The 13,487-nt window shown below is 45.6% G+C and overlaps 1 protein-coding gene across 1 annotated transcript in view; it reads right to left on the minus strand.

The window, feature by feature from the left end:
- Positions 1-4,676: 4,676 nt before the first annotated feature.
- LOC124623091 (zinc finger protein basonuclin-2-like) overlaps positions 4,677-13,487 on the minus strand; it is a 140,334-nt gene continuing 131,523 nt past the window's right edge. Inside the window, exons 6-7 of the mRNA XM_047148883.1 lie at positions 12,708-13,012; positions 4,677-8,797 (exon numbers count right to left, since the gene is read on the minus strand). Coding sequence (XP_047004839.1) covers positions 7,432-8,797; positions 12,708-13,012 — 1,671 coding nt within the window. The 3' untranslated portion in view covers positions 4,677-7,431. The remainder of the gene's footprint in view (positions 8,798-12,707; positions 13,013-13,487) is intronic.

A 13,487-nucleotide genomic window follows, 5' to 3' on the forward strand; every position in this document is an offset into this window, starting at 1 on the left:
CGGCGACTCAACTGCCCCTACCGATAGGTTTTATGCAACCTGGACTCCTTCTAAGAGCATGTAGGAGATTTTCGTATTTTCTCGCTCGCTACATACAAACTATTAGTCCTACAGAAAAATGAACAGGATTTTCTCGTAGGAAATTTAATGTAGATAAATTTGCGATGTTTTCGTTGGAGGCCATAGTTTTCGAGTGTTTAAAGAAAAACGTGTTTGAAGGTAATTTTTGCTCGTTTTCCCTGAATAATTCCAAAACTGCGGCCTTTAGTGAAAATTTATCCCTGTCCAAAATGTAACTACATTAAATTTCCTGTTCATTTTATTCTGTAGAACTAAGAGTTTGCACAGAGCGAGGGAGAGAATAAGTATATCTTACACGTGGTATCTGAAGGCATTGCGGGTTGCATAAAACCCATGGGTGGCCACAGCTGAATCACTCTGTATAAGAGGAATATTTTCCTAGGTGCTAATCACAACGTCAGTCAAGTGAAACCGGGTCCAGTCACTTCTTTAAGCAACGATGTTAAGCGTTGCAGTCTTACACAAAGAGACGCGAACATAAGCTCTTTGGACAAGACACTAGACACTACCTCCAAAGGGCTAACGGATCTCGCCGGACCACTGTAGATGTTGTAAAACTGGTACCAGGAGGTTACGTGATCCTCCTCGGCTGATGTATGTCGTGGCAGTGAAGTGGTGTGTGTATGGCTCGTTGATTGTGTGGAATCAGCACAATAAGATGGGTCCGCGTGAATACGTGATAGAATAGGATAAAGAATCTGTCGTGCCTGATCTTGTCCATGGCGGCTCCGTAACTGATGTTGACCAGTGTGTTGATATATCATCGTGAAGTGTCTACATCGTGGACATGTCTACAATGAGTAGTTTACCACTCTCACTCACCCAACACGGTGTAACAGCAATCGTCGTATAAAGACCTCAACCGACAGGGAATTTCAAAGCCTGTGGATATTGCTGTTGACAGTGAATGAAGGTCCATCTCAAAAAGTATCTGAGCGAACAATGCAAAAAGAACTGAATGCTATGGCCATTTGGAGTCGTAAACACCGTAAAAGGCCACTACTCATAGGTACACGTATATTTGCACGTCTTCAGTGGACCATACAACTCAGAAACTGGACAGTAGCTGACTATAGGTACATAGTGAGCTACGCTGTCGCTTCTTTTCAAATGATGCAAAGCGTCGAGAGCACTACTGCCTAATGTGGCATTTAACACGCAATGTGTGGAGGTTACTCAGGCTGCAGGTGATTATGTGCTTTTCTATCTGTGTGTGTTTCTCATACCATGACTCATTCAGGCTAGTGTGAACATGAACCAGGATTTTTAACGTTCTCCGTGACCAAGTGTTGACATTTCTTCCGTATATTCATTTGAGTATGCTGCGAACAGTCCCACCTTCCAAGAGCAGTGTTCACAGGACTGCCCGCAAACGTCTGGCACTATTTGGAACAGTAGGCGAAACGCAGCAGTCAGTACCCCAACACTTCCGTATTTCTGTGCGATAATAATTAATCAATGGCTTCATATGGGTATGGCATAGGTGAAGACACTTGCAAAGTCACTCACAGAACTGAAGCCTCTATCAAGGCTATAGACGGTTTTACTCAGGACTATGTTGCAGCTAAGTAGGCCTATAGAAGACGCTGAAAGTATTGATCAAGATAACGTGTATCACACTGTAACTACGGTCATGTACAGGCTACACTCTCTACAGTATGTAAATGACAGTTCACTTGCGAGAGGTGACTGCTTCATGGCGTTTCTTTTCCAGTTTTCTGTAATTTATGGCGCAGAACAGTTGAACAATCGATTAAACGGGAACTGTGTACAATATGAGGTGACAAAATGCAAGGGATAGCGATATCTCATATCCAGATGGTGGTAGCATCGTGTACACAACGTAGAAAATGGCAGTGCTCCGGCGGAGCTCATTTGCGCTCAGGTGATTCGTGTGAAATGGTCTACGACGTTATTATGGCCACACGTCTCGGAAATTAAGACTTTCAAATCGGAATGGTTGTTGGAGCTACACGCCTGGAACATTCCATTTCATAAATGGATAGGGAATTCAATATTCCGAGATGCACAGTGTCAAGAGTGTGCCGAGAATACCAATTATCAACAATTAGCTCTCACCGCGTACAGGTCAGTGGTCGACGATCTTCATCAACTACCGTGAGCAGCGGCTTTTGAGTAGAGTTGTCAGCTCTAACAGACAAGCATCATTGCGCCAAATAACCGCAAAAATCAGTGTGGGACCTACGACGAACGTATCCGTTAGGACAATGCGGACAAATTTGTCGTTAATGGGCTATGGCAGCAGACACCCGACGCGAGTGCCTTCACTAACAACACATCAGCTGCAGCGCCTCTGGTGGCCTCGATACCATATCGGTTGGACCCTAGACGACTGAAAAACCGTATCCTGGTCGGATTATTCGTGGTTTCAGTCGATAAGAGTTGATGGTAGGGTTCGTCTGTGACGCAAACTTCACGAGACCGAGCACGCAAGTTGTCAACAAGGCACGGAATCAGCATGGGTTTCGAAAAAGACGATCGTGTGAAACCCAGCTCGCGCTATTCGTCCACGAGACACAGAGGGCCATAGACACGGGTTCCCAGATAGATGCCGTGCTTCTTGACTTCCGCAAGCCGTTCAATACAGTTCCCCATAGTCGTTTAATGAACAAAGTAAGAGCATATGGACTATCAGACCAATTGTGTGATTGGATTGAAGAGTTTCTAGATAACAGAACGCAGCATGTCATTCTCAATGAAGAGAAGTCTTCCGAAGTAAGAGTGATTTCAGGTGTGCCGCAGGGGAGTGTCGTAGGACCGTTGCTATTCACAATATACATAAATGACCCTGTGAATGACATCGGAAGTTCACTGAGGCTTTTTGCGGATGATGCTGTGGTATATCGGATGGTTGTAATAATGGAAAATTGTACTGAAATGCAGGAGGATCTGCAGCGAATTGACGCATGGTGCAGGGAATGGCAATTGAATCTCAATGTAGACAAGTGTAATGTGCTGCGAATACATAGAAAGAAAGATCGCTTATCATTTAGCTACAATATAGCAGGTCAGCAACTGGAAGTAGTTAATTCCATAAATTATCTGGGAGTACGCATTTGGAGTGATTTAAAATGGAATGATCAAATAAAGTTGATCGTCGGTAAAGCAGATGCCAGACTGAGATTCATTGGAAGAATCCTAAGGAAATGCAATCCGAAAACAAGGGAAGTAGGATACAGTACGCTTGTTCGCCTACTGCTTGAATACTGCTCAGCAGTGTGGGATCCGTACCAGATAGGGTTGATAGAGGAGATAGAGAAGATCCAACGGAGAGCAGCGCGCTTCGTTACAGGATCATTTAGTAATCGCGAAAGCGTTACGGAGATGACAGATAAACTCCAGTGGAAGACTCTGCAGGAGAGACGCTCTGTAGCTCGGTACGGGCTTTTGTTGAAGTTTCGAAAACATACCTTCACCGAGGAGTCAAGCAGTATATTGCTCCCTCCTACGTATATCTCGCGAAGAGACCATGAGGATAAAATCAGAGAGATTAGAGCCCACACAGAGGCATACCGACAATCCTTCTTTCCACGAACAACACGAGACTGGAATAGAATAGAGAACCGATAGAGGTACTCAAAGTATCCTCCGCCACACACCGTCAGGTGGCTTGCGTAGTATGGATGTAGATGTAGATGTAGATGTAGAAGGCACTGTGCAAGCTGGTGGTGGCTTCATAACTGTGTAAGCTGTGTTTACATGGAATGGAGTGGCTCTTTTAGTCCACCTAAACCGATTATTGACTGTAAATAGTTATGTTCGAATACTTGGAGACCATTGCCAAACAATGATGGAATTTTTATGGATGACAGTGCGCCATGTGACCGGGCCAGAGTTGTTCGCGATTGGTTTGAAGAACGTTCTGGACGATTGGAGCGCCCGACATGAAGACCATCGAACTTGTATGAGACATAATCGAGAGGCCAGTTCGTGCACAAATTCCTGCACCGCCAACACTTTCGCAATTACCGATGGCTGCAGAGGCAGCGCGGTCAGTATTTCTGCACGGAACTTCCAACGACTTGTTGAGTCCATAGCACGTCCAGTTGCTGCACTGCGCTGGGCAAAAGCAGACCCGGCACGATATTACGAGGTACCCCATGACTTTTATCACCTCAGCCTCTAGTCTCTTAAGAGCCTGGTTAGCACTTTGCATAATGGCAATGCTATTCAGCTGTGGCCTAATAGAGGGTTCGCTCGTTTCGTTCGTCGTGTTATTCGGAAGTTAATCAATATTTTAACGCCCCTCTTTCAAAATGCTTTGTGAAATCAGATCATGAGATGAAAAATGTGATGGAGGAATGAACAGAGTCGCCAATCAGTGTATCACTTTATTGTTTTCAAAAGATAACAGCATCGCATCAGCAGTTTTCCGTATCGATCAATTTCTGCTTCAGCGTATTTTCTACGTAACAAGAGGAGATTTTGATTTTGAGTATCTTACTTAGGCGAAATAAATGTAACAATTGATTTCGGAAACAGATTTGCATTGTTTCTGAAATTATGAATCCTTAAGTACTATATGGAAAGGCAGGAAATCAAATAAGAATGCTGGGATTAGATCGCAGACCTTTAATTGAAACATTTCTCAAGGAAAACGTACGTTTCACTATAAGAGAATTTATTGCAGTACGTATTTAGCAAATACTATCTACTGTCCTCTAACTTATTTTCCTTAAGTTATCAAATGGTTATGACTGCGGCATGTAAATAGCTGTACTATAGTAATAAAGGAAACACTTAACATTACTATGTAGGAAATACAGTTCATAAAATGTAGAAACTAAGTTTCTTATTGCCTATCATGCTGAAGAGCAGATCACAAATCAATTGTAAATTTCTGTTATTACATTTAAAGAAGACACAGCACATCAATTTCTCTAATACATGTAGGTCTATCAATTACGATTCTGATAATATTACATTTATAAAGCGACGGATGGGTTTACATGTTTCCATGATCTACATAACGAAATTCAGAGTTCTCTCATGTATTTACAGCCCCACATTATACGAAAATCACCCTCAGGGTTCTATACACATAAATTATAATACATGACTGTCACATATTCAGCACATTGCACTAAATGAAACAGCTCGTAAAGCACAAAAGTTTTCTGGTCGGATAGCAAGACTACGTCGGTTGTCCAAGTGGCCTGTATTCTACAACTGCCTTCAGTAAACAGTTTGGAAAACGAGTATATTAGCTTAGATTATTAGAAATCACAATGAAAACTTAAACTTGATTCAATACAAATAAAAAGTCTGCGAAATATGCTATGTAATATGGGAATAACGTCTCTTATTAGATGATCTCTAATACATAATATTCTACTATAAAATTGCACACACTATTAAAACTGCTGTGGATGAAGTTATGTAACGGAAAATTTGCTGCAGAATGTATCTAAAATGAGTAACTTGTACAGTTGTTTCGATGTGGCTTCTGCTATTGTAGTTCAACAGAAATATCAAAATTTTGCCACTCACGCTACACTTTACCAGAGTATACAGAACTTCAAAACAGAATAAAGAAAATGAGAAAGAGAATATGTATAAACACATAATACTGAAATCCCAGCAACATTAGGGTGTTATGTCAGTCAGACATGAACCACTGGACTAGTGACTCTTCATTCATACTTCTGCCTCAAGCATGACCGCTCACTTAATCACGTAATGAATCGTTATGGGGAAGCGAACAACAATAACGGAAATAACCTGTCCACAAGCTGAAGTTTTTATGGTAGCAAACCATCACGAACGTGGCATCTAAGGGCAGACCATTTCCTGTGTAAGTATCTGTATTGTTGTACATACAGTTCAAACGTATAATTTTGGATGAATCATAATGTCATGTTATCAACTCGTACTGCACGCTTCACATACACTACTTGATGTATTGATCTACCGACTCAGATGACAAACTTCTGTCTGTCTGACATTGATCTCTACTCTTCCAAACGTTCTCTCTCTCTGTCTCTTTCTTCCTCCCTGCTGCCTTCCTGCGTAGGTATTATTTTACACATATTTACCAATTAAGTCGTATACATAAATGTACTCTTTTTGTCCAGTCAACATTTTAAAATGCTTCACTTCGATAGCATGAACTCCATCATACATTCACTTGCATCAGCATTACACCAGTTTATCATCTTGCTGACGAATCAGTCACAATCAGTCGATAACATCCCACAATCTCCAATTACAGATATTACAACTGTCCAACTCATCCCGCACTGTGCTGCTACTACTGTATGACTCCAATGTAGGTTACCAACAGTATTTTTCCCGTTTAGCATCCCCAATATTCTGATTAGCAAGTGTGCTCGCTATCTTCTCTATATTGTTTCAAATAGAACTTGGCGTCAGTCACTAGCTAGTACTGATCTATCTTTGAACTGTAGAAGAAAGTTGAAAGGTTTATTCTCTTCTGACTCGCATTACAGCACGAACCTTAACATCTGTCCTGTATGTATTGATATACACGTGTACCTGGAACTGCTGTCTTGTAATAGACTTTGTGTTGTGTCCTTGTTAGATGGCACAAATTTTTTCTGAATTTAAAATAGAGGGAAAAGTTTTGACTTATTAAACATGTGAGGTTACTAAACCTCATTTTGAAGACTGAAATTATGTATATGCATCATTTTACCAGTAGATCACTTAGTGGCTTTGATGGGCCAGCATGAGAAGTAATATTATTGGGTTACTCGTCCCAAAGAATTCGCTTCCTCTGGTCCACTGTGGCATAATAGGAGGACGGGAGTTGTACTGAGGCACCATCGGTTCTGAAGAACCTCAGGTCAGTTCACATGTCGAAACGCTTGTGGTGGCACTGACTGGGGAACGCGTGCCTAGCGACATCACACGTGTCTTCTTACCTCATTTCAGAGAGCAGTACTATGGCTAGGCTTTAGTACGCTTATGAGCGGTAGCGCGGCACTGACAGGGAAGCGCGATAAGTAGTGTTTATTGGATTACTCGTTTGAGGTGGTTCGTCGGTTTCTACACAGCAGCACAGTAGGAGGACTGGGGAAGTAGTGAGGCAGCGCCGGCTCTGGAGCACCTCGGACCAGTTCCAGTTCACATATCGACAGACCTGGGGGAGGACTCGGGAAGTAGTGAGGCAGCACCAGCTCTGGAGCACCTCAGACCAGTTCCAGTTCACATATCGACAGACCTGGGGGAGGACTGGGGAAGTAGTGAGGCAGCACCAGCTCTGGAGCGTCTCGGACCAGTTCCAGTTCACATATCGACAGACCTGGGGGAGGACTTGGGAAGTAGTGAGGCAGCACCGGCTCTGGAGCACCTCAGACCAGTTCCAGTTCACATGTCGACAGATCTGGGCTGGCACTGCTTGGCGAACGCCTCGCTGGCGGCGTCGCTGTAGGCCATCATGTCGGCGAAGAGCGCGGCGGCGGCGGCGGACGCGGCGTCTGAGTGCGGCGCGGACAGCAGGCGGCGGTGCATGCGCAGGTTGTCGCTGTGGCGGTCGCGGCTGCGGCGCGACGGGAAGGCCGCCTTGCAGCCCTGGAAGCTGCACGCGTGCACCAGCCGCATGTGCGCGCTCTGCATGTGCGCGCGCACCGCGAACACGTCGGCCAGCACGTCGCCGCACACGGGGCAGCGTCGCGGGTTCTCCGGGTCCACCTCGGGCAGGCAGCAGTCGTCGCAGCCGCCGCTCGAGTCCTTGGACGAGCCGGAGGGGCTGGTGGACGGCGCCGCCGACGCGGGGCTATGCTGGCCGGCGCCGTGCTGCAGGTACTGCAGGCCGCTGAACTGCCGCTGCGAGAGGCACTCCAGCTGCTGCAGTGCGCTGCCCACGCTGAACGAGGAGTTGGCGGATTGGTGGTGCTGGTAGTAGTACCCACCGGCGGCCTGGTCCGCCGCTGCCGCCATCTGGTCGGAGAACTCCCGCTTGATACTCCCGCAGGAGGCAGACTGGTAGTCGGGCTCTAATTTCACGCTCGCAGTTTCTTCCTTTTTCTCCCAACACTGTTCGTCAGGACCTAACCTGCTGGACTCGCAGTCGGCATTGTCACTCCTGGCGCTCTCACAGTGCACCACGTCTTCACTCTCCTGTCTTCCTTGCCAGTCTTCTTTCGCATTTACCTTCTCGTCCTCTTCCATGGGCTCCGTTTTCACTTGCGCCGTCAGTCTTTCGTTGTCAATCCTCTCCTCGTTACAAGCAGCTGAGTCATATGTTTCGTCACACACTGACCCGTCCTCCACCGACGACGTACCTTCTTTGTGGTTGGACACCATGAAGCGCGTCGGATTTTTGTTCTTCCTCTTGCGAGAACTCTTCGGGGACGAGACGCCGTCCACCGCCTGCTCCTGCTTTAACCCGGTGCCGTCGGCCGGCTCCAGAGGGGCGTCGCCGCCCTCCGGGTTGCTCTGCACCTCTTCGTCAGTCTTGGTCTCGGCGTTGAGCTGCGCCCCACTGGCCTGCGAGTCGCTCACACTGGCGTCTTCCGCCTCGTCGTTCTTCGAAGAATGGTCGTCAGTTTCGTCGCGTTCCTCCATCTCGTCGTCGTCCATGTCTCCGTCGACGACGATGCCGTAGTCGTCGTCGTCGAACATGTCGTCCTCCTCGGTGGGTCGGCTGCTGCTGCTCGACGCCGCGTTGTCTTCCGCAGGCCTCGCCAGGCTCATACTGTTCCACTGTTCCTGGCGGCATTCCTCGCCGAACCTGCACACAGGTACATCGTTATTAACACCTATAGTGCACAAAAGCACTACATATCAGCTAGAGTTGCTTTGGTTAAAGACCGTGGTGGCCATGATAATTTCTAGTTCAAGAAAACCTTGTCTGACTGACCCCATATAAGAGGACTATGTAGGGCAGTGCGAGGCAGTGACATGATAAGTTTTGCACTTGCATGGCAGCGCAATAGTATGAACAAGGACCCCACTAATAAATACATGCAAAGCGTGTTAAAATAATTTGAAAGTTGGTACTCCTCAGCAAACAAAAAAGGAAAACAAGTATACAATGATCTAGAAACGTATAAATTCTGAGACCAGTATACTTTTTCATAGGAAGAACTGAAAGACGTTTTGTTGTGGAATTAGCAACAGTCCCTGCAATGACCCTCTCTCTACAGTATCAACAATGTTTTTTGTCTTTCTCTGTGACAGGTACAGGTTCATCAAGTAGCTAATCAGTTGTGTGAATCGTGGCGTGCTGTGCAGTAGTTGTTTACCTTGTAAATCTAGATAAAAACCCTGGTGTCTCGCCTCCTTACACAACCATGTGGCCACGATAGATGAACTTTTCCAATAGCATCAGTCAAGTAATCAATTAAGCATATTCGATTGTAAGCACTGAAGGACAGTGAAGGAGAAATGGCGCCAGGATAGATAGGAGGAAATCAAGAAACGTATGATCGGCTGGAGGACTGATTCAGCATCTAGAGACGTCAAAACAACCTTTGGTGAAATTAAAAACAATTATGGTAACATCAAGAGTGCAACGGGAATTCCATTACTAAACACAGTGGAGAGAGTGAATAGCTGGAAGGAGTACACTGATGTTAGATATGAGAGAGGGAACTTGTCTGATGATGCGATAAAAAAAACTGGAGCCGATGTGGAAGACATAAGGAATCCACTACTAGAGTCAGAAGTGAAAAGAACTCTGGAAGACATCTGATCAAATAAGACGGAAGGGATAGATAATATTCCATCAGAACTTCTAAAATCATTGGGGAGGGGAAGGGGGAGATGTGGAGTGGCGACCCAACGAGTATTCCAGCTGGTGTGTAGAATCTACGAGACTGGCGAAGTACTATCACACCTCCGGAAAAATATCGTCCAAACAATTACGAAGACAGCAATGGCAGATAAGTACGGGAACTACTGCACAGGTAGCTTAGCAGCTCATGCTTCTATGTTGCTGACAATAATAATATAGAGAAGAACGGAAAAGAAAATTGAGGATCTGTTAGATGACGATCGGTGTGGCTTTACGAAAAGTAAAGACACGTGAGAGGCCACTAGCACGTTGCCCTTTGGTAATGGAAGTGTGCATGAAGAAAAGTCCGGACACGATCACAGGAACTGTCGACCTAGAGGAAGCTTTCGACAGTATAAAACGGGGCAAGATTTTGGAAATTCTGAGAAAATAGGAGTAAACAACAGGGAAGGACAGGTAATGTGCAATATGTACAAGAACCTAGTGGGAAGCATAAGACTCGAAGACCAAGAACGAAGTGCTAGGATCAAAGAGGGTTTAAGACAAGGACGCACCCTTTCGCCCCTGTAGTTCAATATATACACCGAAGAAGCAATGATGGAAATAAAAGGAGGTTTCAAGAGTGAGATTAAAAATCACTGTGAAAGGATATCAATGATGAGATTCGTTGACGACATTGTTATCCTCAATGAGCGTCAAGAATAAGTACAGCATCACTTAAATGCAAAGAACAGTTTAAAGAGTACAGAATATGGATCGAAAGTAAATCGGAAAAAAACACAAAAGCAATGAGAAGTAGCACAAAAGAGAAAAATGTGTTATTTACTATCAAAATTGGCAATCACGAAGCAGACGAAATTAAGGATTCTGATACCTCGGAAGCAGAATAACCCATGACGGGCAAAGAAAGGAGGGTATAAAAAAGGAGACTAGCACGGATGAAGAAAGCATTCCTGGTACAGAGAATTGTAGTGGTATCAAATACAAACCTTAATTTGAAGCAGAAATTTCTGAAACTAAGTTAGTCATGAACTGTATGAAAACCGGAAAAGAAGAAAATCGAAGCGTTAGAGATGTGATTCTGTAGAAAAATGTTGAAAATGTGATGAACCGATAATATAACTGATAACATAACTGAAAATAACTTATCTAACTGATAGCATAAGATAATGTAATACACTAGGTGAACTGATAATACAATATAAATAGATTCTCCGCAGAATCAGCGAAGAAAGGAACATTTGGAGAACACTACCAATATAAAGAGACAGGATAAGAGTACAAGCGTTAAGACATCGGGAAATAGGCTCCATGGTAGCAGAGAGAGCTTCAGAGGGTGCAAACTGTAGGGGAGTACGTACATTGGAATACATCTAACAATAATTGAGGATCTAGGGAGCGAGGGCCACTCAGAGCCGAAGAGGTTTGCCCCCGAGGGGCATTCGTGGCGGGGCTAATCAAACCATTAAGAGGACGGACGACTCAGAAGGAAAAAAGCACTGAAGATAACGAAAACTTCACGTTCATGGACCTCATTAATGCTCTTCTGACGAGACTAAATGTTACTGTTTTGACTGTAAGAACAATCTCTATAACATGTGATACTAACAGAACATCTTGCTTAATTTGTTTTATACTATTTATTGTATCCTATGGTATATACCTACATACAAATATGTGCAGTTGGAGTCCAGCAAACAGATATGATTTTGCAAGTTCCATCTGGCCTCCGTGTAAGCCCATGTTACAGCGAAAGGAGGACAGAGGACTTGGTAGGAATATGGGTGTACATGGTGTCTGAAAAGTCTGTTACATGGAAGATATCCTGTCTGGCTGTGAGAAAAAGTAAAGATTTGCTTCCAGTTTGAGTATCTATGGTTTTCCATTCCAGCTGCTATAGGATAAGTCACAGATGATTGTAGGTCAGGCTTTAGCAATTAGCATGTAAGTTTTAAGGTATTGCATATGAAATACTGATGACAGCACGTAAGGCACTCCGTCTTCAGGCCACGAGTGGCCTACCAGGATCATCTGACCGCCTTGTCATCCTCAGGGAGGATGCTGATAGGAGGGGCGTGGGGTCAGCACACCGCTCTCCCGGTCGTTATGATGGTATTCGGTCGAGTAGCTCTTCACAGCGCATGGCGGCCTGGATGGTCACCCATCCAAGTGCCGACCATGTGCGACAGCGCTTAACTTCGGTGATCTCACTGGAACCGCTGCAGCCACTGCGGCAAGGCCGTTGCCAATTACAGCACGTAAGTTATCTTTTTCAGTTGCGTCAAAGACCTCCATAGCAATGCACTCATGGAAGTTCGAAGATCCTAGGTCGAAATCTACGGTAGCTTTGCTTTTAGGAGTAGTAAGCTGTGAGGTGGTTATTATGTCATGTTGGTGGTAGTCAGCAAGTGGAGCGACGGCTGAGGTCCTGCAGAGGATAGGCTATGGATGTTTAGTGTCCTGGCAGCAATGTAAGTTGTGAAACGTACTGGTGAAAAGTCATAAGAAATGTGATGAGATGGAAGAAGTCGATATGGGTGAAGTGTTTGGTATGATTGTTAACAGTGATTGTGGTTAAACTGAAAAGGGAAAAGCAGAAGATTAGGGTTTCAATATACATCGGAGTCAAGGTCAGTAGAGAAGGGGATTGGCGAAGAATGGGAAATGAAATCGGCCGTATCTTTATCAGAGCAACAATCCCAGCAACTGCGATAAAATGTTCAACGAAACCACAGATAAATCAAATCTGGATGGACAGACGAAGATACGAACAAACGTCCTCCGGAATGCGGGATGACTGTCTTACCACTGGTGGCCGAGGAGGCATAACAGTTCCATATCTGCTCACGAGCAGTGGGCTACTTGTGCGGGTGTAGCCCACTGGGTGTCTGCGTCGTATGCTTACCTCATGTCGAGTCCGTGCTTGAGCAGGTGCGGGGGCGGCATGAGCAGGGGGAAGGGCGGGAAGGGCAGCGAACCCAGGGCCGAGGACAGCGCAAGCGGGTCGCCGGCGGCGGCCGCGGCGGCGGCGGCGGCGGCGGCTGCGGCGGCGGCGGGCGGCGGCATCAGCATCTGGCGCGCCTGCGCAGACCGCCCGTCGTGCGGCGACATCTTGCGCCGCAGATACGGCGAGTGCAGCTTGGGGTTGGGGTTGGCGCTGTGCCGGTTGCGCGACCTCCGCGAGCTGAACATCATGCTGCAGCCCTCCACCTGCCGACAAACAAGACTCATAAAGTCCTGTGTGGGGCCAGATTTTCTTCACGCGTAACATAAGGACCCTGCACGAAAAATTTGTCACCCCAGGAGACATTACGCTACTAAAATGTAAACTCACCTCTGAAATAAATAATTACCCTATTTCGGCGAAGAAGAGAAGCCCATATACAGCGGAAGCTATTAATTGATTATCATACTTCACAGAGCTAGCAAATTTCTGTGATAACTGGTTCAAATGGCCCTGAGCACTGTGGGACTTAACATCTGAGCCATCAGTCCCCTAGAACTTAGAACTACTTAAACCTAACTAACCTAAGGACATCACACACATCCATGCCCGAGGCAGGATTCGAACCTGCGACAGTAGCGACCGCGCGGTTCCAGACTGAAGCGCCTAGAACCGCTCGGCCACCCCGGCAGGCTGAGATAACTGGAAAAGGTTTTTGAAATACCTCCACAAGGCACAAAA

Source organism: Schistocerca americana, chromosome 7 (assembly GCF_021461395.2).
Source record: "Schistocerca americana isolate TAMUIC-IGC-003095 chromosome 7, iqSchAmer2.1, whole genome shotgun sequence".
Lineage (NCBI taxonomy): Eukaryota > Metazoa > Arthropoda > Insecta > Orthoptera > Acrididae > Schistocerca > Schistocerca americana.